Source organism: Theobroma umbraticum, unplaced genomic scaffold, assembly GCF_002168275.2.
Source record: "Theobroma umbraticum cultivar Fairchild unplaced genomic scaffold, ASM216827v3 scaffold_204.0, whole genome shotgun sequence".
Taxonomy (NCBI): domain Eukaryota; kingdom Viridiplantae; phylum Streptophyta; class Magnoliopsida; order Malvales; family Malvaceae; genus Theobroma; species Theobroma umbraticum.
In genome coordinates, this window is record NW_018397267.1 from 660953 (window position 1) to 687169 (window position 26217).

Below are 26217 nucleotides of genomic sequence, written 5' to 3' on the forward strand. Positions count from 1 at the left end.
CTTAAAAAGAAATTAGAAAGAAATTAAAATAGTGCAAACAACATTGAAAACTACAAATCAAACAAATTAATTTTTTTAATTGAATATATAATCTCTTTATTTAAAGAATAGAGTTCGAATCTCTTTTTGTAATTTTAAAAAAAATTTAAAAACAGTTTAATAGAACTTACCTTGCAACATCTCCAAGCCCTAAACAAAGAGAAAACTACTCTTTTTCTTCCTCAATTCCCATGAAAGATCTTAGATCTCTAACCTACTCATTCTAAGGTTTTAGACACAAAATAATAAAGGGTTGGAAGCCCTTTTATACTAATAATCCTTGATTAGGGTTTTATGGTTTTATGAGGTGACAAAATTACCTTTCTTTTTAGAATCCTACTTGGTTGTTTGCAATAGTCCTACATTCAAGGAGTATGATACAAGTAATATAGTTTTACCAAAAGATAAAAATCCCAAGTTATTGTATTCATAAAGGTTTCTTATTGCTTAATTTACTTGTCAAATTTAAAGTAATTATTGTAAAAAATTATTATTATATTTATAAAAAAAGAAGAATTATATACTTATAATAAAATAACATGTTCCTATTACATTGCTTAATAAAATTAAAGCACAACTACTAGGAGGATTCTTGAGAAAGATCATACCAACAGGATATTAAAAAGCTATAACTGTAAGAAAATCCACCAAACAATTAGATTTGCGTTACACATGAATAATATTGATTTGACATTTTTTTAAGAGATTTTTAATAACCAAAATCAAATTTGAATTAGCATTTAGTTCATATGTTTTCATTCGAATCACCTCTGCAACAATTTTGTTGTTTATAGCAAAGATCACTTTAAAACATCTTTATTATTTTTAAAACTGGATTCGAGAGTACAGTTATATTTGAGGAAGGATTAGCATCCCGTGATGTTCGTTCTAAGAACGGTACCATTTAACTATAGATTACTCTATTGGAATCTTAATTCTTAAATTTATTATTATTTTTAATTATTATACATTTATTTCTTTCTCTATTTTATTAAAATATTTTATTTGACCGTTGCATGAACATGAGGTATTCGTGAAATGTATAACATAAAATTCAAAAAATGTGAGATGAATAATCTTTTATTAAGAATATTTTCTGGACTCGCTCATTACATTGCTGGATCTAGGGATATTCTTTCCATGTCATTGATAAAACTTAATTAATACCTTATAATTCTGTTTAATATGCAGAACTATTTATGAGTTTAATCAAAAAATTGCATTTTCAATTTTCAAAGTAATAAGGAAAGGCACTTTTGATAACATGAAGTTTGATGAACTCCATTAAGATTGAGTAGTACCCAATCTTAAGGCGGAAAAAAATGAATAAAAGAAGAATAATATAAAAGAGCATAGAGTGATATGATTGAAGTGAAGGGATTAAATAATAAAATACCTTGAATTACATCTATTTATGCAATTAAGTTTTTAATCTTTTATTGTACTCCAATAAGTCCTTGTCGTTTGATTTACTCATTCATTACTTTATATTGTATTTCAACATAAAAAAAAGATTAAAATGGTAGTATTGCCACAAATTAAACTTGAATTCTTGAAGTCGATTTTTAATTCAGACCTTAAATGAAAAGAAAAAAAAGTTCAGCTCTTATTATGTAATTTGAAAATCTTAAAACGAGCCCGATCATAGGGAAATACGGGCTGGGCTTTTATATGATTAGAAACCGAACCCTTGCTGGCCCAGAAAAATCTGCCTGAAAATGTTCAGGCCCAAATCAAACAACAGCAACGAGAATAAGAACAGCCACCAATCAGTTTAACCGCCAACATTATCCCGATTCTGTTCCCTCTTTCAACCCTTTGCTACTCTTCAATCTTCTTCTCTTTTGCTCCTCTTCTTCGAACCTCGGTTTAGGACCAGAAAATGAACATAACCCATGTTAAAGTTGAACCATTCGCTCCCTCTCCTCCACTTCACCACCCTACATTCCTCTTTTCCAGCGGTCAAAAACTTCCATTTCCAAGAAAATTCATCACTGCCCCCATTGGAAGGTCATCGTCTTTTGCTTCCTTTGTCTATAAGAAACATACCCTTTTAACCCATGGTTGCTTTGGTGTTAGGGGAAGTAGGATCAGGAGCTCAGTGAGTGAAGTTGAAGAGGAGCAAAAACAGAAGTCAGTGGTAGTGAAAAGGGCATATCCTTTTAACGAAATTGAGCCCAAATGGCAGCGTTATTGGGAGGAAAACCGAACCTTCCGTACACCAGATGATGTTGACACTTCTAAACCCAAATATTATGTCCTTGACATGTTCCCTTATCCCAGGTCCTTTTTATCTATTTTTAATGGTCGTTTTATTTATACTATTTTCAAAAAATTTGGCGGTCTCTATTTTTTACTTCTCAAGACTTGTGAATTTAAAACACTTTTGGCAATAACCCAGTTTAATTTAGTACAGTTTATGTTAGTGCAATTTAGTTGATTGAATTTCATAGTTTTGAATCCCTTTGACAAATATGCTGGGTTTTACGAACTTTGTCGTTTGAGAGTTGCATTCTGTTTACTGGCCCCTTTTTGTCCTTTTTGTTTGGTTGTTCTGAGTGAAGCTTTGTGGTAAAAGTTTTGGATGGAAATGATGCAGTGGAGCCGGGTTACATGTTGGGCATCCACTGGGTTATACTGCCACAGATATTCTTGCGAGGTTCAAACGCATGCAGGGTTACAATGTGTTACATCCGATGGGATGGGATGCTTTTGGTTTGCCTGCTGAGCAATATGCAATTGAGGTTTGAGTTGAAATCATGATATTTGATTTTCAACATTTTGCAATGCCATGGTTTTTTTCTTTTTAGTTTATTAATTGTTTTCATAATGTGGTTTGCAGACTGGAACTCACCCGAAACTCACAACATTGACGAACATTAACCGCTTTCGTTCCCAGGTTATTACTCTTTAGTATTTGTACTTGGAGACCAAATGTATGTGAAGTTGTATGACGAATTGCTGATAGTAGAGATTTTAAAAGTTACATCTTTATGTTTCATCTTGGTTAGCTTCCAATGGTTATTACCCATCAATTAGATTGGAGAGAGGATTTAATAATGTATTTATTAAAAGAAAAAGAATGATAATATGTGGTCATAGTCCTCCCACTTCCAGAGAGCTGTAAATATAATCCATTTAAGAAGCTTCCCGATGGTCATTTGCAGCCCTTTTGCCATTATGGGATAGCACCATCCTACAGGTTATAACTGTCTTCATAATATGTAGCTTGTTTTTGTCTGCCAATTTCTGATCACCTTAGATGGTTAGTTTGATAGCTCTGCCAATTTGCAATCATCTTTGTGGTTAACTTGAACCTCTTACACTAATTATTTACTTGCAGCTTAAATCATTGGGTTTCTCATATGACTGGGATCGTGAAATATCCACCATAGAACCAGAGTATTATAAATGGACCCAATGGATCTTTCTTCAGTTGTTAAAGAGAGGATTGGCCTATCAGGTTTGGCTTATGACTAGTTCTGAGTTCATTATTCCTATTAATAATTTCGTACATCCTCATCAAAAGCTCGGTCTGTGGTTGGTCAAATTCTGAGCGCAGGCTGAAGTACCGGTTAATTGGTGCCCAGCTCTTGGTACTGTCCTTGCAAATGAGGAGGTTGTGGACGGTGTGAGTGAGCGTGGGGGTCATCCTGTTATCAGAAAGGTATGTTAGTTTAATTATTTGTGTGCTGGGTGGTCCATATTCCTAAGTTAAAATACTTCTCTTATTTCCGATTTTTGTGAATGTTTTATAATTTTACAGTGTCATTGTTTATTACCAAGCAGCCAATGCGGCAATGGATGCTGAAGATTACTGCTTATGCTGATCGTCTTCTTGAAGATTTGGATGAACTTGACTGGCCTGAAAGTATCAAAGAAATGCAAAGGAACTGGATAGGGAGGTCAGAGGGCGCTGAAATGGAATTTTGTGTTCTTGACAGCGACGGAAGGGAAACAGACGTGAAAATTACTGTCTATACTACCAGGCCTGATACCATCTTTGGTGCAACGTACTTCTCGCACTCTATTCGTATGTGTCTTTATTTCAATAATAGTTTTTGGAGAATGATCTATTCTTACCAGTCGTCTGTATGCAGATATTTAGTTGTGGCACCAGAGTATACCCTGTTGTCATCAATAGTATCCGCAAAACAGAGCGAAATTGTATGTTACTGTTTCTTTGCTACCCTGTATTTTTCTTTTAGTAATTTTGGTAACTTGAAGACAATGAATCTTACGACACAGGTGGAGGAATACAAAGACATTGCCTTGAGAAAGAGTGATCTTGAGAGGACTGAACTTCAGAAGGAGAAAACTGGAGTCTTTAGTGGTTGCTATGCCAAAAATCCAGCTAATGGGGAACCAATTCCAATATGGGTTGCGGATTATGTGTTGGGAAGGTGTGTTTTGCTTGATTCCCCATTCCATATGTTTTTAAGACTGCTATCAGTTGGTTGATGCATTTATGCTGTTCATCTGTCTATTTTGTCTAGAATAGAATCTGTGTCAGTTGATTACTTGATATTTATGCAAATTAGATAAACGAACTGTTAGTAAGTATTTGGGGATTTTATCAATATGCAAGAAACATACATATTTTTATTTGTGCAGTTATGGAACAGGAGCAATTATGGCTGTACCTGCACATGATGCTCGTGACCATGAGTTTGCCTCAAAGTATAATATTCCAATCAAATGGGTTGTGACACCCAATGATGAAAGTTGCATTGAGTCTGGGAAGGCTTATTCAGGAGAAGGCATTGTTATAAATTCTTCTAACATGATGGTGGGGCTTGACATCAATGGTTTGTCTAGCAAAGAAGCTGCTCACAAAGTTATAGAGTGGGCTGAGAAAACTGGAAATGGGAAGAAAAAGGTGCCTTTTCTTGGTCACCTGAAACTTGTTTGTCAGTGAAAGGCAGGGATTTGATCGTAATTATGCATAATTTATGACATTCTTTGCTTAAACAGTTAGACTTTTATCTCTTAGGTGAACTACAAATTGAGGGACTGGCTTTTTGCTCGGCAACGTTATTGGGGAGAGCCTATCCCAGTTATCTTCTTGGCTGATAGTGGTGAGAGCATTCCGGTTCTTGAAACTGAGCTGCCCCTTACCCTTCCTGAATTGGATGATTTTACTCCAACTGGAACAGGGGAACCACCACTGTCCAAAGCACTGTCATGGGTACATCTTACTCCTTGGTTCTGTTTTTTGTTTCATTAGCCTATCCTTTATTTGTACTAGTGATATGCTTAGTTAGATGCATTCATCTATCTCAGGTTAAAACCATAGATCCTTCATCTGGGAAACCTGCTACTCGAGAAACTAACACCATGCCACAATGGGCTGGTTCTTGCTGGTAAAGTACCTGTTATTACCATCTGTAGTTCCATTTTATAATTAAATTACCTCTGCAGTAGTTGCCTTTTCTAGCCTTTTTTCTTTTCTTCTTGGAAACATTGAGATCCTTCACGAGGTAAATAAGATAAATGAAAGAAAGAATCATTTTGAAGAATAAAGATCGTCTAAAAGTTAAAGTTGTGGAATATGACACAGGTCAGTTGGGAGTCTCTGTTGACATCTAAGAGAATGCTTTTGTTGGCTTCATGGAGAAATTAATGTAGTCTTTAATTGCTCAAATTCATATGAGTTGGTGGAAATATTGAGGCCTCATACCATTTCCATCTTTGTTCAGGTACTATTTGAGATTCATGGACCCCAAAAACTCCAAAGAATTAGTTGATAAGGCGAAAGAAATGTAAGATTGTCTTTCGATATGATTAATTTAAGTAGAAAATTTTCTTAAGAAATTTAAGTTTTCTTTGTTAGGTATTTGTAAAGAACCTAAGAAAGGTTTTTTGTGTGCATTTTATTGCCTTGGTTTCTTTGGTTTCCTTAAATATATCTCCACATTCAGGTACTGGAGCCCTGTTGATATCTATGTTGGTGGTGCTGAGCATGCTGTTCTCCATTTACTTTACTCAAGGTTCTGGCACAAGGTTAGTCTGTATTCTGTCTTTTCTGTAAATTATGTGCATAAAGTTTGCAATGGGATTCCCATGGGCCACTTTTACCTGTAGAACTGTCTATGATACATGATTTAGGATGTGTTTTTGTTGTATTTCCCTTTGCATGTTACTATCTTGAATGAAAATCATGTCTACCTTATGGAAAGACAGAGTCAGGATTGCTATTAATTCTGATTGTTTTGGGCTAGCATAGGGTCAAATTTAACATATTTAGAGCCTAAACCTAAAAGATGGGTTGTCTTTCAGCTTACTACTCCCAAGCCAGGGTATTGCTGTCTTATATGGCTGGCAGATTCCGGAAGGGATCCAGTGAGGCATGCAGTACTAACTACATTGTGGGCTGTGTAAGAGTGGGAGCAAAACTGTCTAATTTTATTTCTACATGTTACTGATACTTCTGTATTTAATTCTACGTATCAGGTACTGTATGACATTGGTGTCGTATCGACTAAAGAGCCTTTCAAATGTGTCATAAACCAGGGAATTATTCTTGGGGAAGTAAGTATACTTGCTTCTGCATGGTAAAGTGAAAATTTCATTTGAAGCATATCTCATGGTTGGAGTCGCAGGTTCAATATATGGCTTGCAAAGACACAGATGGAAACTATATATCTACAGACTCGACTAATGAGATGGGTGAACACCTTCAAGAAATCATTCCTGAGGAAAGAGTATGTCCTTGGACACGTTTTTCTATGATTTGCTTTTTATTTTTATTCATTTACTAATATCAAAGTTCAGCTTATTGATTCTGGCGTTTCATCCTGTCATATTTGGTGAATCCTTATGTAGGTTGTGAAGTCTGGGGAATTTTTTGTGTTGAAAGATAACCCAAACATTCGTTTGATTGCACGTGCTCATAAAATGAGTAAAAGTAGGGGAAATGTTGTCAATCCTGATGATGTCGTTGCTGAATATGGTGCAGATTCTCTTAGATTATATGAAATGTTCATGGGACCATTTCGGTAATAATTGGTTGAATTTATTTTAGTATATTTTAATCATTATTTATAAAGAAGGAAACCAACAAAGATGCCTTCTTGACATACTGGTGCATTTTATTGCATAATGCTTTTAGAGACTCAAAAACATGGAATACTAGTGGCATTGAAGGGGTCCATCGTTTTTTGGGAAGAACTTGGAGGCTGATTGTTGGCTCACCTTTACCTCATGGTACGTTTAGAGATGGAACAGTGGTTACTGATGAGGAACCTATCATGGAACAGCTTCGTGCTCTCCATAAATGCATAGCTAAGGTTATCTTCTACACGCTATGACTTTGTCTTATCTGCAAAGAAGTATGCACTAGCTGCAGGACTAAAGGTGGTTTATAATGTGTGTAAAGCCTTTGAGTAAATTAACCTAGGAATTTGTCCAGATTAGGTCATATTTGTCAATGTTGCCATTAAAGGTATTTCATCAGTTTAGGAGTGCACAAGTAACCGGAGTATTGACACCTAAGATTCCTTACAAGCTTCTGACTGATGATTAATTTTGTTCACAGGTTACAGAGGAAATTGAAGGGACAAGGTTCAACACTGGAATTTCTGCAATGATGGAGTTCATTAATGCAGCGTATAAGGTTTTTTTTCATTGAACAATTGGAGCTTGACGATTTTTTATTGTCTTTTTCTTGATTATCTAAATGGTACAAGCCAGATATTATACTGGTTTAGTACACATGGAATGAATGACATGGATACTTTAATAATGTTGGAAGTCCTCTTATGAGTCTGGAGGAGGTTCATTTTAGAAAGCTCTTCCTCCCCTTTCCTCTTCTTGATTAGCTTGATACGTAATTGCTTAGGAATAGTATTCTGTTGGCTTTTAAATACCTTGTGATATTGTGGGGGGTAGTTGGGTTTATGTTAAACCTAGAATGTGCAATCAATAGTTCTGAAGTGAAGTTGAACATGCTTGTGATCTACCTACATAAGTTGTTTTGGTACTACTTTGCAAAAGCTCACACTTATGGGCAAAGCCTTGGAAAATTTTCTTTAATTGTTTTTAATTACATCCTGTTAAACCACTTTTTGTGTGATGTCTGGAAGACTGCCTCTTCCATTATTTACCAGTTTTTTGTTTGTTGGTTGACTTTGTTCATTCACTATCTGATTTTTTGTTTTTTTGGTCTTCACATCTTTAGTGGGATAAACATCCAAAATCCATTATCGAAGCATTTGTCTTGTTGCTTTCACCATATGCACCCCACATGGCCGAGGAGCTTTGGTCTCGCCTTGGTCATCAAGATTCAATAGCATATGCGCCATTCCCTAAGGTACAACTTCTGTCCCAAGTTATATTTACAGCTTATCTTTGTAGACTCGCTTCCTGTAGGACAGTGGGGGTGTGATCACCTCATAATCTTGTTCATGCTCCGATGACAGGCTGATCCTACGTACTTGAAGGAATCAACCATTGTCCTACCGGTCCAGATAAATGGCAAGACTAGGGGTACAATTCAGGTTGAAAAAGGATGTTCGGAGGAGGATGCTTTCACATTAGCTTCACAAGATGAGAAACTCTCCAAGTATCTCGATGGGAAACCTATCAAAAAGAGAATTTTTGTTCCTGGAAAGATCTTAAATGTTATCTTGGATCGTCAAAACGTCAAGGTGGGCGTCCAATAATCCTCACAGGCATGTGCCCCATACTTTTAGGTGCAGAGAAACAGCTCTGAGTTCACATTGTCATTCTGCTGTTCCAACTTGGCATCTACTCTGCAAACAGAGTGCAAATGTCAAAAAGTAGAGGTGCGAGTGCTTTATGTCTTTAATCAAATTCTCCATTGTTGCACACGAGAGAAGTCAGAAAAAGAAACAGATTGCATTTGCTCTAGCTTTGAACATTTTTACCTTCTACTTTTCAGGAACAGCTCCCTGGAGGATTGTCTACATGTAAGAAGGTACCGGCTGTGGGAAAAGGCTTATAATTGTACCCGTATCTTTGGCTTGGGCATCCATGTATATAATCAACAATTGATGTTTAAATTGTATGTCCCAGAAATTTTATCTACAAAAATAAATTAGAAATCACATGTTTGTATTATACTTTTGATACATTAACTTGTAAAGTATTGTTAGTTTTAATTTCACAAAAGACGTTTTATAAATTGAATATGATATGAATATTTAAATATTTTAATATAAAATAGATGTGAAATTCATAGTTTTTCTTTAAAATTGCGACACATGACATAAATCATAGAAAATATCCTCTCAATTTTAATTATTCTTGTTTGAATTTGTTACTTTAAGTAATGAAGTTTATCCTTAGAAACAAACCACACACAATCTCTTAAGAATTTAAATTATTTTTTGTTGCATTTTTATTTTTTATATTAAAAGGTATTAAACATTTATATTATAAAAAATTGTAAAATAAATTTTATCTTAATTTCTGTAAAAATAAAAAAAAAACAAATTAAGACCAAAAAGTAATAAATTATAATTCTTTTAGTGCACAGTTTGGTGTTTTGACTCTATTAAATGGGGATGGGCCACCGACCAGCCCAAAAACTAGCCCAAAATCAGGCCATATAGTTTTAATAATCGTACGATGACGTTTGAGATGGCGGTCGGTCGGTGGGAAAGAGGACATGCACTTGGCGATCAACGTCCCTGTTCAGCATTTGGACCAGAGAAGAAGACAGCCGGCCGCAGGAAAACTCCACACATAATTTCTGAATGCCTTCTTTTCCCTGTCTGTCTCTGTCAAAACGGTTGTAAGACCGTTCAATGTACTTTCTCTCCCTTTCTCTTTCTGAACTGAAAAATTTTGATCGATTTTTGGTAATAATATTAGGAAAGATGGTGTTGTTTTTAAGCCAAGTGTGATCGGTTGCAGGAAGAAGTATGACGAAGAAGGTTCCCACTCCAGTACCAGCGCGCCACGTTCTCTGGCTCGGCTGGAAACTGGTAATCCTCCTCTCCGTCGCCCTCTGCTTCGTCGCTCTCCTCCGCCTCCATTTCTCTCCCGACCTCTCTTCCCCGAACTCTTTGTCTCGTCCCGCCCGCGTGAGATCTCGAATCTCTGGCGGTAGCTTAGACGGTATCCCTAAGATCGCCTTCCTCTTTCTGGCCCGCCTCAACCTCCCTCTCGATTTTCTCTGGGGCAGTTTCTTCGAGGTCAGTTCTGTTATTTTCCCCTCCTTTTTCCTACTCCTTTATGCCAAATTTCAGCAAATTTTTGATGTGGGGACTTTGTTACAGAATGCCGACGCGACCAATTTCTCCATTTATATACACTCGGCTCCTGGCTTCGTGTTCGACCAGTCGACTACGCGGTCGGTTTTCTTTTACGATCGGCAATTGACTAATAGCATTCAGGTGATTACCAGCTGAAAACGAAAAACAAAAACAATTAAAAAACAAGAATTTTGATTGGTTAAAGCTTCAATAAGTGTAAGTCACGTGCGTTGCAGGTGATATGGGGAGAATCAAGTATGATAGAAGCTGAAAGATTATTGCTTGAAGCTGCTCTTGAGGATCCAGCAAATCAAAGATTTGTTCTTCTCTCTGACAGGTTTGTACTTTTTAACTTAAAATTAGTTAATTTTTTCTGGGTTTAATTTATTATAACTAATTAAATAAAGAGTATTGTTTTATAGCAATTTGACAAATTTATATTTGTGCAGTTGTGTTCCTCTGTACAACTTCAGCTATATATACAGTTATATGATGTCTTCTTCTAGGAGTTTCGTGGACAGGTAGATGGCGGGCCTTTTTCATTCTTGAGGTGCCAAGCATTGATTTTTTATTTTTATTTTTTGATTTTGTGCTTATGGTTAATTAAAAGAGAAAGAAAGAAAAGGAGTTGTATTAGTTTTAAGCTGGTTCTGGTCTTTATTTGAAGAAATTAAATTTTTGTTTTGCAGCTTTCTTGATGTAAAGGATGGGCGTTACCACCCAAAAATGTCTCCTGTTATACTGAAAGAGAAGTGGCGAAAAGGATCTCAGGTTATCTATTTTGTGCTATGATTTTACGTTTAAGAAAGATGAAAGGAAATGTGAATTGATCTCAGACTTCAAATTTTTAAAAGAATCTCTTAATAGCGCTGTCTAATTCGTTGTCTGAAACGGAGCATGTTTTGAATATCTTGTCTCTTATCTATCATATGTGTTCTGTATAACTGGCTTTAACTTTGAGAACTGCTGTGGTAATAAAAAGCTGTTTGCCTCTTAGTCCTGGTTTCAGAGCCAACTTATTTCAGCTGCCAAATGGATGAATTGCTCATATTTCTGTCATCATCATTGTGCATTTGTATGAGCTTCAGTACACTTATTTATTGTGTCACTTGAATTTCACTTGTACTCGCAGTGGATCTCTTTGATAAGGAGTCATGCAGAAGTCATTGTAGATGATGAGGTTGTTCTTCCAGTCTTTAAGAAATTCTGCAAGGTATGTAGTTGATTGTATAATGTTTTCATTTTCAATTGGACATCGGTCCTTGTTATTGCTAAATATTCCTATCCACAAAGTATCTCTTTTTAGAGGTCATTTTTCCCCTTCTTCTTTGGCATGTAGTGCTGCTGCATAAATGCTATGATAATATATAGGTCTTCTTTTGTTGATCTACTGAACTGCTTACCGAGGGTTTGTGGATGTTTATCAAACAAATTAAAGCTAGGTAAAAAGGAAACTTTATTCTAAAATAGTCTCATAGTGTGTCTATTTGATGTCATACGCAACTCCCTATTAGTGTTTTTCAATTTCATGTTATCATGTGCTCATAAATTGGATCCTACAGAGCTTGAATCTGAAATTTGGATTTGCTTCTTGGTTTGCAGCGACGCCCTCCTATGGACACTGGTAAAGGAAAGCTGAATATTGTAAGTGATCTCAATCCCCTAATGATGCAACTGGGCTGACTGGTCACAGCCTTTTTTACCTCTTTGAAATTAGATTTGGGGGCTATAATTATTAGGTTCAGTTTTTTGTTCTTTGTTAAGTTAGTGTTACATCATTGATTTAGTAGAGATCTGATTTCTGTACGTGGTGTACTCTTCTTTTGTTATGCAAATACTCTTCAGTGTTGTTTCAGATATTGTGATTGATAATGTGTTGATAATTTCTATTTAATTGATTGGGCAGAAACTTCAAAAGCAGCACAATTGTATCCCAGATGAACATTATGTGCAGACATTGTTTGCGGTGAGTAATATGTATCAATTGTCCTATTCCTACTTTCTTTCCCCCACAATCTTAGGGTTTTCTTCTTGGCTTTTACTTGTCTTACTCGAATTCTGTTGTTGAATAAGTAAAATTGGTCTCTTCAATCTTATATATGGCTTTTCATGATTTGTTATATTTGGAACCACGTGTTCTAATTAGTCCTTGTTTCTCTCTTCTTGTTAGATGAGTGAGCTTGAAGGTGAACTAGAACGAAGAACACTGACCTATACGCTGTGGAATCAGTCTGCTGCAAAAATGGATAACAAAGCTTGGCATCCTGTTATGTTCAACTATGCAGATGCAAGCCCTAAAAAAATCAAGGAAATAAAGGTTATCATTTTGCCTCGTCTACTGTTTGTTGCTTTTTACATGGCCTGGGACAAGTTATAGGATGTATTGGCCTGATATATTTTCATATGAATTCTTTTACTTCAGCAAAAGATAGAAAATTTTAAATAGTCTTGTTAGTCAGGCTTTGATCTTTATGATTCTCAAGTTTGCTTAGCCGTTGATGATGTATTGATCTTATAATCTCTCTAGATTGATTTATTTACTGAATGAAACCTTATTTCATATTGGGCTCCTCTTTTGGGTCCTTTGTTTTGCATGTTTATGTCCCCACTTTCTACTAATGCTTTATTGTGTTGCTTAATTGAACAGGATATCAACCATGTGTACTATGAGAGTGAATTCCGGACAGAATGGTGTCAAACTAACTCTACATCTGTTCCCTGCTTTTTATTTGCAAGGAAGTTCTCCCGAGGAGCTGCCATGCGCCTCTTGAGCGAAGGGGTGGTTGGCCCCTTCGAAGCCTCTGCATTATTAGGCAATTCCTCATGATCTGCAATCACAATTTCTCGAACAACTCTATACTCTGAGCTCATCCACTTCTAAAAAGAAATTTGGGTGGCAAGCAGACTGCCTGCTAAAGTTTTGCTGATATACCACACTATCATATACGCAGAATAGTTTTTAGTTCAAAACAGAATATCATGACTCAGATAATGCTGTTTGACTAAGAAGATAAAGAGTTGGAAGAACAGAGATATTGCAGGAGTAGGATACACCATTGCTGGAGTAGTATCATAATCCTATTAAATGATTGGAGAAGTGTGATTGATCAGACTGTTCACATGCTAGGAAAAGTTTGACAGTTCTATGACATCTTCTATAATCATTTTTAGTGTAACAACTCCATAATTACAATGTTTATAGATATTCCAAAGGAACAGCACCAGTATTTGGCCTATCTAAATATTAGCTAGTCATGTTCTAGCATGACTTAAAACTTTACACTTATTTTGGGATTGAATGCCACTGTTTATCGTTTGTTTTCTTAGTTCACTCGGTTGCATTCCCTTCTAACTTGGCCCTTTTCCTTCGTAAGGACATTAGAGGAAGATAGCTTCACGAATGCAGAAGAAAACACCTGGAAAAAATGGTGAACGTTGGCAGCAAACTGTCTGACTATGGGTGCAGTGCGTGGATCCCTGGAAATGCTTGAATCAACAGTGAAGAGGCCCTTTCCCATTAAAACATCTCTGAAATAGAGGTTATCAAAGATCAAGGGAGTCTTGTCGTTGGGCACGATGGTGAGGTTGGTTACTGGAGTTTTGGTAGGGCAATATAATCTGAGCAAGGCTTCAAAGCCAGGATTTATCGGGTTGTCAGGATGTCGACCATATAATCTGCCCGCGATGTTTAGGCAGTGCCCACCTCCTACCGTATGCCCTCCTGCAAGAAAAACAGTAGCAAAGTCACAATCATGGAGATCATAAAATGAAAAGCCTTCTAACTTTCACTGAAGCTCGGGCTGATTCATTACCCATGATGGCAACCGATTCCTCAACGTTTAAGCCTTTAGACATGAAGATGTTGAGTAGTTGATCGACTGTTATATCAGGCGAAGGAAGATGGGTATCAGCTGCTTGGCGACTACAAGTGGTAGAGTCCTTTCTTCCAAGAGGGATCTGAATATTGGGTCCTCCCGAGAGTGAAACTGATTCCTTGGCTGCCAAGGCAATGATATCTGCACAAGAGACCTGCCCTGGACACACTGCTTCGAGTATATATTTTATATACTCGATTGTTTCCAGCTTTCTAATGCCAAAATTCCTTCCAGAAACTACTTCAGAGTTGCCTCTTAGAGCTCCAGAATCCAGCAGGATTGATGCATCACATCCCTGAAAATATACCAATAATAGAAAAAGTGAGCTAGTGGCTGCAAAGAAGCTTTGTGGTCAAGGTTGACTAGCACAGTAGCACATCCTAGCCTCTCGACCCAGAGTAGATAGAAAGAACTGTGGATTGCCATTAGTCATTAAAACCAAGGCTCTTTAGGTTGCTAGAAGAAAGAAGACATGAAATACCTGAACTTGGCAGTCGTGAAACAAGAGCCTGAGGAAAGCAGCCGGTGCAGTGGGGTCGGTCAAGACAACCCCGAGCATAACTTTTCTCACAGCGTTCTCCACGTTCGGACATGAATACTTGTAGTAATCATAAGCAAGCTGAGCTTTACAAACTCCAACCAAGATCCCTACCCCTAACGCTGTTCCGAGAAGGAACATAAAACAAGTGTTCCTCATCCTCTCCTTTCCCTCCGGTCTCTGAATCAGGCAAATGCAAATGAAACATAATATTAATAAACAAAAACGTGATTCTGGGAACGTGGCAGAGGGATTGGCCTTTCCTTCCATCCTGCTTATTATAATAATGGCTTTTGGTTAAAGCAAGGACTCAAAGCAATTACTGAGGTTGGGCCCAAAATTCTACTTCTGAGTTCTGATACGCAATAACTGTTCTCAAGTGATCCCCATTTCTACCTTCGGCGCCAGAAAATCTTTGTATGAAAATATATGACATGTATACTTATATATATATATATACACACACACACACACACACATGCATGGTATTTTACTAGAAGGTTCCCTATCACCTAAAGATGCAAACAGTGTGCATTTGGCACATGGTGATTATCACGCTACACATCAACTTGCAAAATATTACCTGCTTGATCAATTAAGTTTTACAATTTTATTTAATAAAAAAATAAAAAAATATCTCATAAATTGAATATAATATAAATATTTAAATATTCAATCGTATTTTAATATACAACTAATATGAATTATGAAATTCATCACTTATTTCTGGGATTATAACAATGATCCGTATGTACTCATTAAAGAAAAATATCCAAAAATGGAAGAAAGTTTCCCTTGGGTTGAGCCACTGGAGGGTGAAAGTTTCCTGATTCTTCCGAGTTTTGACAAAATTAGTGCTTGCTGGGTCTGTGTTGGGCAACCCTGGACGCCCATCATGCCTCGTGTCTCAAGTCTCTATCTCACTGCTTGGGAATTTGTCCCGGTACAGCGTCAAAATAAGTTGACAGTTGGGGACTCATGAGTTGTCCTTTACCAATTGAATGAAAGATTGAAACAACTTAAATGAAGAATTTATTGAGTATTTTCTGTCTCAAGGTTTTAATATTACTTTGTGGTTGGAAATATTGGAAGGCATGATATGATTCTACTCCACCAAAAATTATGATAAAAACAAATAAAATCAAACATTATTCAAGTCGTTAAATAAATTTTTATTTTATTTTCTGAAAAATTAGAGAAGGACAGACATTAAAAAAAAAAAAAATTATCATTTAATGGAAGCAGGCAGAGTTTATAATTTTGCCATAGATATGCAAGAAAGAGACCAAAGAGTTCCAAGAGAAACTATGGCGACAATGATATGTACCTAACCTAAGCATTAAGTACTTTAGGTCTAAGTGAATGACAAGTGCATGAAACAGCATGTGCAGGCAAGAGGGGGGTGATTGTGAAGGTGGCAGTCGTACTGTTGCTAGATCATGCAAAAATGGTGGAAATGCAGATAAAGAAGTTGCAATAACTGCCCAGTTAAGAAACAAGACAAGCTTATTTGGAAGTCGATGAAAAGATTTGGTTGTCGACTTGTTTACATAAAAATGGGGTAAGTTCCAGCAAGAGTTCGAAGGGCCAAACCTGGTAAAACAGTCATAGCTGTATATTCTGAGTAGATCAACCAGGGTAAGTCGACAACAAAGTGGATTCTGGACAGATTTTTCATCATGCAAAGACACCACCACACCATGAAAGGACTACTACTGACCATGAGCAATCTTCAACTCTAGGTATCTGCTACATGGAAAACTTTCCAAATCCGTTACTGCAACATCCAATTTTGTATAACAAATAAGGAATGGATTACATGTGATTCATCATATATCCTGGAAAAAGTCTTAGCGCTCATACGTGTGTGAATGTTTCAGACTAAATTATTGCTGCAATTAATTTTTTAGAATACAGAACTATATCAGTAAATTCCAACCTTGGAAATTAATTCGATCTTCCTACCCGAACACCGAACACTAAAATGTTCTTCAATTTAACAGTAGAAATTGAAATTTATGATCCTTAATAAATAAAGAAAATACCTATTTGTGTTTAGAAGCATTAAAGCCAAAAATACTAACCTTACTTCACTGCCAGTAGGGTCTCATAATGTGTCCTGTTATCCACATTAACCATTGCCATTTTCACTGCGTTTGTTGTGTTCCAGTATCATTTTCATCTCTCTCTTCTCTCCCTGTTCACAGAAGTTGAACAACTAAGTATGAGAATCTTGTTGCTGTTCAGTTTTGACCAAGTGAATCCACTCAGAAGTATTGAATATCGTGATTAATTGCAAGGAAGCAGAATAGGGAACATCTTCTTTGTAGACCTCTTTGCCAACAGTTTATGTTTAAAATACTCGACAATTTTTCTCATTAAGACCATTCATCTACTAGCGAGTTTCTAAGAATATATCATGAATTTCATGTATCTTGAAGTTCACGCACACTTCACTCATTTCCCAACTCAAAGTTTTCAGTGTTGCAACTATTTCTTCATGTCTTGGATGTGCATTTTGACCAGAGAAAAATGAGGTAACTGTACCATGTAGGTCAATGAAACTCCATCCTGGGAGTTTTCTCAAGCCAAGAGACCTCATTTGGGACCATGCTTCCCCCACGCCATTCCATCTACTCATGGAAGCATAGCAGTGTGCTATCTGAACATAGTTTGCTGCACTTGCAGGCCTCAACCTGATGACATCTTGGGCAATAACATCACCAAGTTCCAGGTTATCATTTGCTCGAGAGGCATCGAGGAGTATGCTTAAAACATCAACAGTGGGCTCTGAAAAGTTCCCCTTGTAGAAGTTGTAAGCTTCCTCCACCCTTCCAGCTCGACAAAGGAGATCAACAATGCAAGCACGATGCTCAAGTTCTGGTTGAATCCCAAAATCTCTAGCCATTGACTGGAATATGCTCAGACCATCATCAACAAGCCCATTGTGACTGCAGGCAGAGAGAACTGAAAGGAAAATCACCTTATTTGGTTCCATTCCAGAGTGCAGAAACTCAAAATACATGTTTAAAGCCATCTCCCCTTTGCCATGACTACCATATCCTGCAATGATTGTGCTCCATGAGATTAAGTCCCGTCGTGACATCACCCTAAAGCACTTAACAGCTGCGTCTAAATCACCACATTTACAGTACATGTCCACCAGAGCTGTATCCACCAAGATGCATGGCCTGAGACAACTTCTAATTACAAAGTTGTGGAACCACTTTCCCCGATGGAGAGCCCCAGTAGATGCCGACGCTTGAAGCAGGGTGACAGCAGTTAATGAATCAGGTTTTCGAAGGGTTAACCTCATTTTATTGAAGAAGAACAAGGCCTTTGATAAATGGTCATTTTGGGCACATCCAGAAATTATTGCGTTCCAAGAAACCAAATCCCTTTCATCCATCCTCTCAAAAACTGCACAACTTCGCTCCAAATGACCACACTTGGCATACATCGTAACCAGAGAGTTTTGGACTGGAGTGTCTATTGTCAATCCATGCCTTAAAATGTAAGCATGGATGGAGGTCCCTAAATCAAAGGAACCCAACTGTGCACATGCAGCAAGAGCACTAGTCAGGGTGGCAGTAGATGGCTCTACCCTGGACCTCATCATCTGATAGAAAACAGTCAGTGCCTTGTCTGCACAATTATTTTGCGCGAGGCCAGAGATCATTGCTGTCCATACAACCACGTCTTTTTGTGATAGCCCTTCAAAAATCTGATATGCAGCATCCGTTTTCCCACATTTTAAATACATAATCATAAGTGCTGTTTCAATATGCACATCTGAATCAAACCCACCTCTTAAAACCTGCCCATGCACCATCCTTCCTATATCAAGCTTACTCTGTGCTGCAACAGCAGTAACCAAAGAACCAAAAGTTTGCCGATCAGGCCCCATATTTTCTATCTTCATTGCATATAAAAGTTGCAAAATTTCTTCAACATTCCCTAACTGAGCATAACCCGAAATCAAAGAATTCCATGAAATTTTATCTTTTTGGTCCATCAATTCAAACAAACCTCTCGCTTCCCCAATGCTCCCACATTTACTATACGCATTTAACAACGAATTTCCCACAGCTAAATCGGACTCAAAGCCATATAAAACCGCACATCCATGCAAAGCCTGCGCGTGTGCTACCTCCAATGCTCCAGACAGCAAGCTTAAGAAAGTAACCGGACTTGGCTCAACCCCATTGTATCGCATTTCATTAAACATAGAAAAGGCATTGCCCACGTCACCACCACGACCATAGCAGCCAATGATGGCAGTCCAGGGAACGACATCTCTGTTTAGCGTTTTATCAAAAACCTTGCGAGCGTTTTTCGTGTGACCGAATTTTGAGTAAAAATTGATCAAAGAGGATGCAGTGTAAGAATCTGAAGAAAACCCACGAAGTATAACGTGTTGGTGTATGGAAAGGCCAAGGGAGAAGAGGTTTAGAGAAGTGCACGCTTTGAGGAGGCTGGGGAATGTGAAGGAATCAGGAGTGCTAGAGTTGAGCATGAACGTGTAGGTGACGAGGACTTCACGGTAGGAGCCTTCTGACGAGAGGTTGTTGATGATGGAATTGAAGGATTTAGTGCTGCTGGTAGGAACGGATCTTATTTTGTTCATCACTCATCCTATCTTTTCGAAAGGCACCCAGAGTTGAATCTTGGGAAGGTTTCACAAAGACTACTTCTTAGCTTGTATGTCTAGTTCATAGTTTATACCCGTTTCATCATGTTAGTAAGGTAAACGCTACACCAAGCCAGAGGCTTAAATGTTCAATTGAACTACAAGAATTGAATTTCAGATCAATTGATTACAGTTTTATTAGCATCATTTGGATGGAATAAACAAGTTCCATGGCTTCCAAGATCAGTGTACTTTCTCATTTTCAATATATGGTTACAACCACCGTACAGGCCCGGGATTGAATCATATCAACCCGGTGTAAAAAATAACATCCTGAGGATCGAGTTGAGTACAACCCTTTCTATAACAATGCAATGATGATCAAAGGAACGTGCTTGTCATGCAACTAGTAAGCTAGTTTCATTTTTTCTTTGGATATTCCCTCGCTCCAAAGATGGTTGATCCAATTCTGACATTGGTACTGCCCATCTCAATCTGCAAAAACAATGAGAGAATCCATTAGATGAACAGTCTCTCCTACCCATTTTAAAAGAATGTAATGCTAGATAGTCATATGAAAATAATCCTTACAGCTTGCTCAAAGTCACCAGACATGCCCATTGATAGTTCACATTGCTCTTCAGGTATTCCAAGTGCCTTGCAGACCTCACTTCTGCAATTTGCTAATGTCTGCCAATATCAAATTGTCTTGTAAGAAAAATAAAGAAACACTCAAAAAGAAGTAAAGATAAAACCAAAATAGAAAGGGCAACCACCTTGAAGTTCTCTGGGGTTGATGTATAATCAAGCATCCCAATTGTCATCAATCCACAAAACTGAAGGTTCAGGCAGTTCAAACTAACATGTTTCACAAGTTCCACACAACCTGAAGGCTCAACACCAGATTTTGCTACAATGACATGAAGCAGAGCAATAATCTCAGAACACACTAACTGAAGGAAGTAAACTACAGGAAAGCAACATACTTGTTGGCAAATATAGTCAACCTAATCACACAGCATATTCATCTCCAATGATCAAGAGTCTTTTTCTACTATTTCTAGCACCATACATATACAACATAGTATAGAAATGAAGGCTGTAAAAACACAACCAGTTTTACCTGGTAAATTCGATAACAAAGTCATGGGAATAAGTTTGAATATGCAACCCTTAATACTACAACTTTATATTTGATGCTAACATGATACAATAAACTTACATTCCTCTCCACTAGTATTCACCTGGACTAAGACCTTCAAAGGCTTTCTTTCAAAGCTGCCAACTACACGATTAAGATGATTTGCAATCTGGCACAAAAGAAAACGCAAGGTGCTCAGTGATGACTGATGAGTGATGAAAAAAAGCACAAATATTTGACTGCATTATGACCAATGTTCTCGACATTATCAATCAATTGTTATGCCTTAATGATTATTGATATGTAGGAACAGAGTAGCTTATAACTCCTTAACTTACCTTCTCATCATCTACAGTCTCCACCATCGCAAGGTTTGGCACTCCAGCTGCACAACAATGAATGATAAGTTAATACACTCCACACATTTCTCTCCAGAACTACAAGGAAAACCAAGTGAAGTAGAAGTTCTCTTTCCAACATGCATAAAAAAGGGGCTGCTTTTAAACTAATAAACTAAGATGTGAACACGATTCAAATCCCAAATCAACAAAACATTGTTAATCCACAAAGAAAGTAGTACTAATCTTCCAACTGTTTTAGTTCCTAGAACAAAAGGGTATGCATTGAATTTCCATCTACGAATCTTTCTTACCAATCAAAGGCTTCACTTTATTGCTCTGTAAATTCCCAATGAAATGCCACTCTATGTCATCCGGAACCTGTAATTGCACAATCACAAACGGTCAATAACAAATAAGTCTCTAACTTTGGTGTTTTTCATTCTAAATGAATGAACTGACAATCACTTCTTGTATGCAACAAACACTGACAAATTCGATGCTTTTGGGAAAAAAAAAAGGAACCTGAGGGGCTTTTTCAACGAGTTCTTGGACGTAGTTTTCTCCGAAACAGCGATGACCAGCGTCGTAGACTTGGCGAAGGATAGAGACGGGTTTCGTCTTGCTGACGGCAACCACGCGGATCCGCTGCGATTCCCGACCCGTCCGTTCGGCAGCCTGGTGGACTCTCTGGAGTACAGACCGCAGCGCCGCTTCTGCCAGCCCATCCATCGCCGCCGATGAGGCTGCCATCTCTGGTTCTCGTTCTTTTTGTTGTTGCGGGTCGTTGGCCTCGCACTCTTCTGGATTGTTCATCAGCGCTTCTTGTGATCGTGTTTCCCTTGCTGTCATTTTCTTTCCTTTTGCTCAGTTCAGCGTCAACATTAGGCAAGACGTTGCGTTTTAAGCTTGGGATAATACGGTGCGTTGGACATGAATAGTATATATTTTAAATATATTTATAAGAATGTTATTAATATTTTTAAAATATATCTAAAAAATATCCTCATTTAAATCGAAATAACCAGTTAAATCAATTGAAAAAACCGGATTTCGATTGTTTTCGATTATTTATTATAATTAAATTAGTTTTAATTATTGTTACAAAAATTCAATTATTTTAATTTTCGATATTACAAAATAAAACTGACCAAATACTTATTCTTAAATATTATTTAAGTTTTGACATTTCTAAGTATTAATACTATATGGACTTTCGAATTTTAAATTAGTATTAACACTCCTTAAAGCATGGAATAAATTTACAAAATTAAGCAAAGGGTTCTCCCTCATTATTGAAAGCATAAATATTTTGAATAATGTCACTGAAAAACGATTAAAGTTGGCTAAGATCATAATCCCTTTGTTTCTTGCCAAAGAATACACGTATGAGAGCTTAGATTTGTTCTGAAGCATAGATTTCGTTCTCATCAAATGCCATCTGCTGTGGAGTTTTGGACTTGATCCATCTGTAAATTTCCAATGCTACAGCGGTTGAAGCTAAAACAATGAGCATCCCAACGTAAATCCACCTCCATTTCTCTGCAGCATGGCTTTTGACATTGCTGATCCCTTGGAATATGTTGGCTATGCTGAGAACAATCAGTGCATACCCTAGAAGATGGTGGCATATCTCCCAGCACTTGCGACATTCATCTTCTGCCTTTGGTTGCAGCCACAGGGCTAACATCTGAACCCACAACAAGAAGCTTTGGTGAGACGAAAATCTAAGCTGAATCTGTTGCTTGATTAACGGAAAGAAAGGAGGAGGTCTGCACTTACTTGTAGAGTTGCAAATGTGAATATGATGATTCCTAGAATGCGATGTGTCTTCAAACTGTTTTGTTTTGAAGAATTCCCCAGCCATAGGCCGATGCCCCATCCAACTGTACCAACTATGTACCCAGAACTTAGACACAGGGCGTATAGATTGTACCATTCATCGCATTTCAAAGGAAATTTTCTGAAATTTCTGGCAATTATTGCTCCTGTGGGCAATAGAAACCCCCATCCCAAGATGTTCAGAATGCCATGCGCCTGTTAGAGTCTCATGCAAATCATTTTCGTGCCCTGTTTGATTAATTACAATCTCCACAAAGCACTATATACATTCAGTAATTTTACATACATTCTTTAGGTGATGCCGGTGACGCCAGGTGCTTTGACCCTTCCATGGTCTAAGGCCTGCTCTTACTCCAGTTTCCGTGCTCTGAACTGAAGCAGCTTGTATCTGGTGCTCCATATCTGACAAAGTTCTGTCAACTTGCCACTCCTGGTTTTTTCCAACCATTGTTGCGAAAGAGAACTCCTCATTGCATACAGAAACTTGGGCAGAGATTGATGGCAAAGGAAAGATCAAACTGAGAAATACAAGGCAATAGAAGGTCATGATCTTTATATATTCAGTGGGAAGACAATAAATATCAATTTCTGAAAACTGTTTTTCTCAGCTGCTTGTTAGGATTGTGATAGGAACAGCAATCAACGAAAACAGTTTCTTTTGCTCCCCACTAACAGAATAGTTGCAGTGCTATTATAAACTATATGGGATTTTCAGTCTTAATCGAAACTTTGTTTCACATCTATGAGGTACAAACATTTCTCTTTTAAGTACTATTGGCTTGTCTAGAATATGTGCTTTTCTTACCAAAGTGGCGAATCATGTCTAGCTTTAATAGCATTAAACAATAAGATATTGTTCTCATCTTTAGCAGGTTTTTGCTTTTCTAGCTAGATTTGTCACCTGCTTTTCTCTTTTCCCTTCTTTTTCCAAACAAGTTTGTCTAAGCATAATTGGCAATAGGTGAAGAAACTGATCAAACATGTAAATCTTGGCTTTCAATAAGTTGATTTTGAAGTTAAAAGCCTTGGAATTTGCCAATGGTGGCAGAGGCTCACCAGGCTCAAAACCATGAATTGAATCTGATATGGTAGGGGGTTGAAATTAAATATGTTTGACCTGATTATAGGCCTCAAGGATGCCCTTCTCTTCATCTTCCTTTGGTTAAAAGTTTGATAAAGCAAGTGGCTAAATTCATTGATGGGTTAACTAAATAATGGTACCTTCGGTACTATATGAACTGTTTTCCATCTTACTTGAAATGGAGATGCATAATCAATGGGAGAAGCATCCTTTCTTCACATCCAATCAATTGATTTCATTTCAGAGACATTCAGTAATTTACAAGCAGCCAATTGAATTAATACCACACATCATAAAGCAAAACTTGTACATTCAATTTCCCAATGTCAACAACTCTTCCAAACATGTCTATAAAATCCCATCTCCTGCCATAAACCAACCCCAACACCGACTCCTCATATTTTCCCCCTCATTAACACAGCAATGAAGTTGCTGACCATCTTCTTCACACTCTCAGCAACAATTGCTATCCTTGCTGCAACTAGTCTAGCTGACTTTTATGAAGAACAAACTTCGTTACGAGGGCTGAGCCGCTTCCTAGCTCAGCAGAACCTCAAAGCCAAAGCGACATGCGACAAGTTTCCTCGTATCTGTCGTCTGAGGAACAGCCCAGGACCCGATTGCTGCAAGAAGAGATGTGTTAACGTGAAGACAGATCGCATGAACTGTGGAATGTGTGGGTACAAGTGCAAGTATGGTGAAATATGCTGCAAAGGGCAATGCGTCAATGCTTCATTTGACAAAAGAGACTGCGGTGGCTGCTACAAGAAGTGCAAAAGGGACGAATTCTGTGTTTACGGAATGTGCAATTATGCTTGATTTCTTTGCTATATTCTTTTTTTACGTTAACGATTTTTACATGTTCTTCGTCACATGAAACCTTTTGTCAGAACAAGCAGGGTATTGTATCGACTAAATGAAATATATAACACATTGTAATTATATTGATTAAGAAGCATAATGCTTTAATTAATCATGTATACTAATGTTTCAAAAGGATTAATGAAAACCAAATTTTATCTTCCGAAAAAATTAACAGTTTTATAGATTCTCCTGTTAAATTCGGAATGGATAAAATCAATATATTTTATATATGATGATTGAATGAGGTAGAATTGAGTGATATTTGATGATTGTTTGCATGTTTATATTTGATTTTATTCAGTAAAAATTATGACTACATATCAACTTTTGATACTTAATAAAATTTTACTTAAAACCGAGATAAAAAAAATAATTTTACTTTGACCGATACGGAAAAAAATCTCATATTTTTTTCCAAGTTTATTTATAGTGGTTTTTATAAGCCATTTGTGTTCTAATGTAGTTTGCTATGCTTGTGATCCCATGTTTGACTCTTGACTAAGTGAGAAATGATTCTTCATTTAGAATCTACCAAGTAAAAGGTGCATTCCCCCTTCTTAAGCCATGAATCGTGATGAACATAGTGACTTTTTAAATATAATTTATACATAAAGGTAAACTAATTTATTTAATTAAATTTGCAAACATTTCATTAATTTCTCATCGACTGTCCGACGGTAATTTTTCTTTTTCTCACGAAAGCAAGTATAAAACCACAAAATTTTTAACGTGAATCACATTATTATTTGCTGTAATGTGATATAATTTCAATTAATTACAATTTTTTATTAAGTCGTCTGATTTTAGGCACAGTTGAAATAAATTATCAAGCTTTTATATGTAGAGATGTATAGGAGGAGATCTTTGTCTCCCATGTGTTGTTTTACTCCACTACCGTCTTTAGGTGACTATTCATCCAGCATGGGAATGGAATAAACTGGCAAGAAGGAAAAAGAGATTTATGATGGGAAATTTCCCTAAGACATTTTGTCAGACATTGGGCTAAAATTTTCAATGACATATAAACCATTATTTTGATCAAAAAGGGAGGAGAAACACATTACCAGCCGCTGCACTTGAGAAAGAAAATGGGCATTTAATTTCCTAAATCAAATATATAATCAAAATCCTCATTGCAGGAGGGCCAAACACTGGCCAAATATTAGGCCTTGGTAATTGGAAAAATTGGAAGTCAAAATTAAAATCAGAATAGAAATGTAAAAGGTTAGGAGTATGGTATCAATCAAAGGAAAAGAAAATAAGAGATTTATTATCTCAATTCTCAATATATATATTAAGTGCTTCTTTAACAGATTGGATTAAATCAGAGCTAAGGAAAGTCGTTTGCCTTGGGAATTTTAGCAACGTGGGCTATGGGGTTGCAGTTGGCCACGAAAATGAAAGCCTTTCGTTGAGTAACTCTTCCAAATTTGACAACTAAATTTGGCTTGGAGCTTGTATATATGACTCCCCCATCAACCAAGTATGAAGGTTCATTTTTCTTAGCAGAGGTGAGTTGATTAAGCATTGATTTAATCAGTATATATGGTATATATAGTTAATTAGGGATGAGTAAACACTTAAATCGATTAATTTGGTTAAGAATTTTTTTTTAATAGGGAAGTTTCGTCTGCAGCTTCAATGAGTTG

At 37.0% G+C, this 26217-nt stretch overlaps 7 protein-coding genes across 11 annotated transcripts; 3 read left to right on the plus strand and 4 right to left on the minus strand.

Annotated features, from left to right (window-relative positions):
- The first annotated feature begins 1836 nt into the window (after positions 1-1836).
- EMB2369 (tRNA synthetase class I (I, L, M and V) family protein) lies at positions 1837-9184 on the plus strand. Of its 2 annotated transcripts, XM_021438530.2 has the most exons (21): positions 1837-2322; positions 2639-2783; positions 2882-2938; positions 3383-3502; positions 3602-3706; positions 3829-4052; positions 4140-4206; positions 4288-4442; positions 4654-4918; positions 5033-5227; positions 5323-5402; positions 5739-5801; positions 5961-6042; positions 6493-6570; positions 6642-6743; positions 6865-7037; positions 7151-7328; positions 7577-7654; positions 8219-8350; positions 8460-8825; positions 8942-9184. In XM_021438530.2, the coding sequence occupies exons 1-20, from the start codon at positions 1922-1924 to the stop codon at positions 8700-8702; spliced, it is 2943 nt and encodes a 980-aa protein (XP_021294205.1). In that variant the 5' UTR covers positions 1837-1921; the 3' UTR covers positions 8703-8825; positions 8942-9184. The 2 variants fall into 2 exon arrangements, with proteins under 2 accessions (XP_021294205.1, XP_021294207.1); XM_021438532.1 differs by lacking the exons at positions 8460-8825; positions 8942-9184 and having other exon boundaries at positions 7151-7245.
- A 448-nt stretch (positions 9185-9632) lies between these two features.
- Positions 9633-13575, plus strand: LOC110423790 (Core-2/I-branching beta-1,6-N-acetylglucosaminyltransferase family protein). The gene is made up of 11 exons (XM_021438158.2): positions 9633-9811; positions 9919-10199; positions 10284-10400; positions 10496-10596; positions 10709-10780; positions 10949-11030; positions 11392-11472; positions 11862-11903; positions 12166-12225; positions 12430-12576; positions 12907-13575. The coding sequence occupies exons 2-11, from the start codon at positions 9927-9929 to the stop codon at positions 13084-13086; spliced, it is 1155 nt and encodes a 384-aa protein (XP_021293833.1). The 5' UTR covers positions 9633-9811; positions 9919-9926; the 3' UTR covers positions 13087-13575.
- Positions 13413-15100, minus strand: LOC110423791 (peroxidase 29-like). Its single transcript, XM_021438160.1, has 3 exons — positions 14616-15100; positions 14072-14429; positions 13413-13980 (listed from the first exon to the last, which is right to left on the minus strand). Exons 1-3 carry the CDS (start codon positions 14940-14942, stop codon positions 13583-13585), a joined length of 1083 nt encoding a protein of 360 aa, XP_021293835.1. The 5' UTR covers positions 14943-15100; the 3' UTR covers positions 13413-13582.
- Positions 15101-15198: 98 nt separating this feature from the next.
- Positions 15199-19349, minus strand: LOC110423788 (Tetratricopeptide repeat (TPR)-like superfamily protein). 4 transcript variants are annotated; one of them, XM_021438157.1, is made up of 4 exons: positions 17220-19349; positions 16757-16869; positions 16266-16449; positions 15200-15660 (listed from the first exon to the last, which is right to left on the minus strand). In XM_021438157.1, exons 1-2 carry the CDS (start codon positions 19297-19299, stop codon positions 16820-16822), a joined length of 2130 nt encoding a protein of 709 aa, XP_021293832.1. In that variant the 5' UTR covers positions 19300-19349; the 3' UTR covers positions 15200-15660; positions 16266-16449; positions 16757-16819. The 4 variants fall into 4 exon arrangements, with proteins under 4 accessions (XP_021293830.1, XP_021293832.1, XP_021293831.1 ...); XM_021438156.1 differs by having other exon boundaries at positions 15201-15660; positions 16266-16418; XM_021438155.2 differs by having other exon boundaries at positions 15199-15595; positions 16266-16418; positions 16757-19349.
- Positions 19350-19474: 125 nt separating this feature from the next.
- LOC110423792 (Putative pyridoxal phosphate-dependent enzyme, YBL036C type) lies at positions 19475-21661 on the minus strand. Its single transcript, XM_021438161.2, has 7 exons — positions 21307-21661; positions 21096-21162; positions 20782-20828; positions 20525-20612; positions 20079-20212; positions 19894-19992; positions 19475-19797 (listed from the first exon to the last, which is right to left on the minus strand). The coding sequence occupies exons 1-7, from the start codon at positions 21631-21633 to the stop codon at positions 19723-19725; spliced, it is 837 nt and encodes a 278-aa protein (XP_021293836.1). The 5' UTR covers positions 21634-21661; the 3' UTR covers positions 19475-19722.
- A 375-nt stretch (positions 21662-22036) lies between these two features.
- LOC110424652 (cytochrome b561 and DOMON domain-containing protein At5g35735-like) lies at positions 22037-23339 on the minus strand. The gene is made up of 3 exons (XM_021439267.1): positions 22910-23339; positions 22564-22818; positions 22037-22471 (listed from the first exon to the last, which is right to left on the minus strand). The coding sequence occupies exons 1-3, from the start codon at positions 23168-23170 to the stop codon at positions 22178-22180; spliced, it is 810 nt and encodes a 269-aa protein (XP_021294942.1). The 5' UTR covers positions 23171-23339; the 3' UTR covers positions 22037-22177.
- A 599-nt stretch (positions 23340-23938) lies between these two features.
- LOC110424287 (stigma-specific STIG1-like protein 1) lies at positions 23939-24597 on the plus strand. The gene has a single exon (XM_021438837.2). The coding sequence runs from the start codon at positions 24128-24130 to the stop codon at positions 24521-24523; it is 396 nt and encodes a 131-aa protein (XP_021294512.1). The 5' UTR covers positions 23939-24127; the 3' UTR covers positions 24524-24597.
- The last annotated feature ends 1620 nt before the right edge of the window (positions 24598-26217 follow it).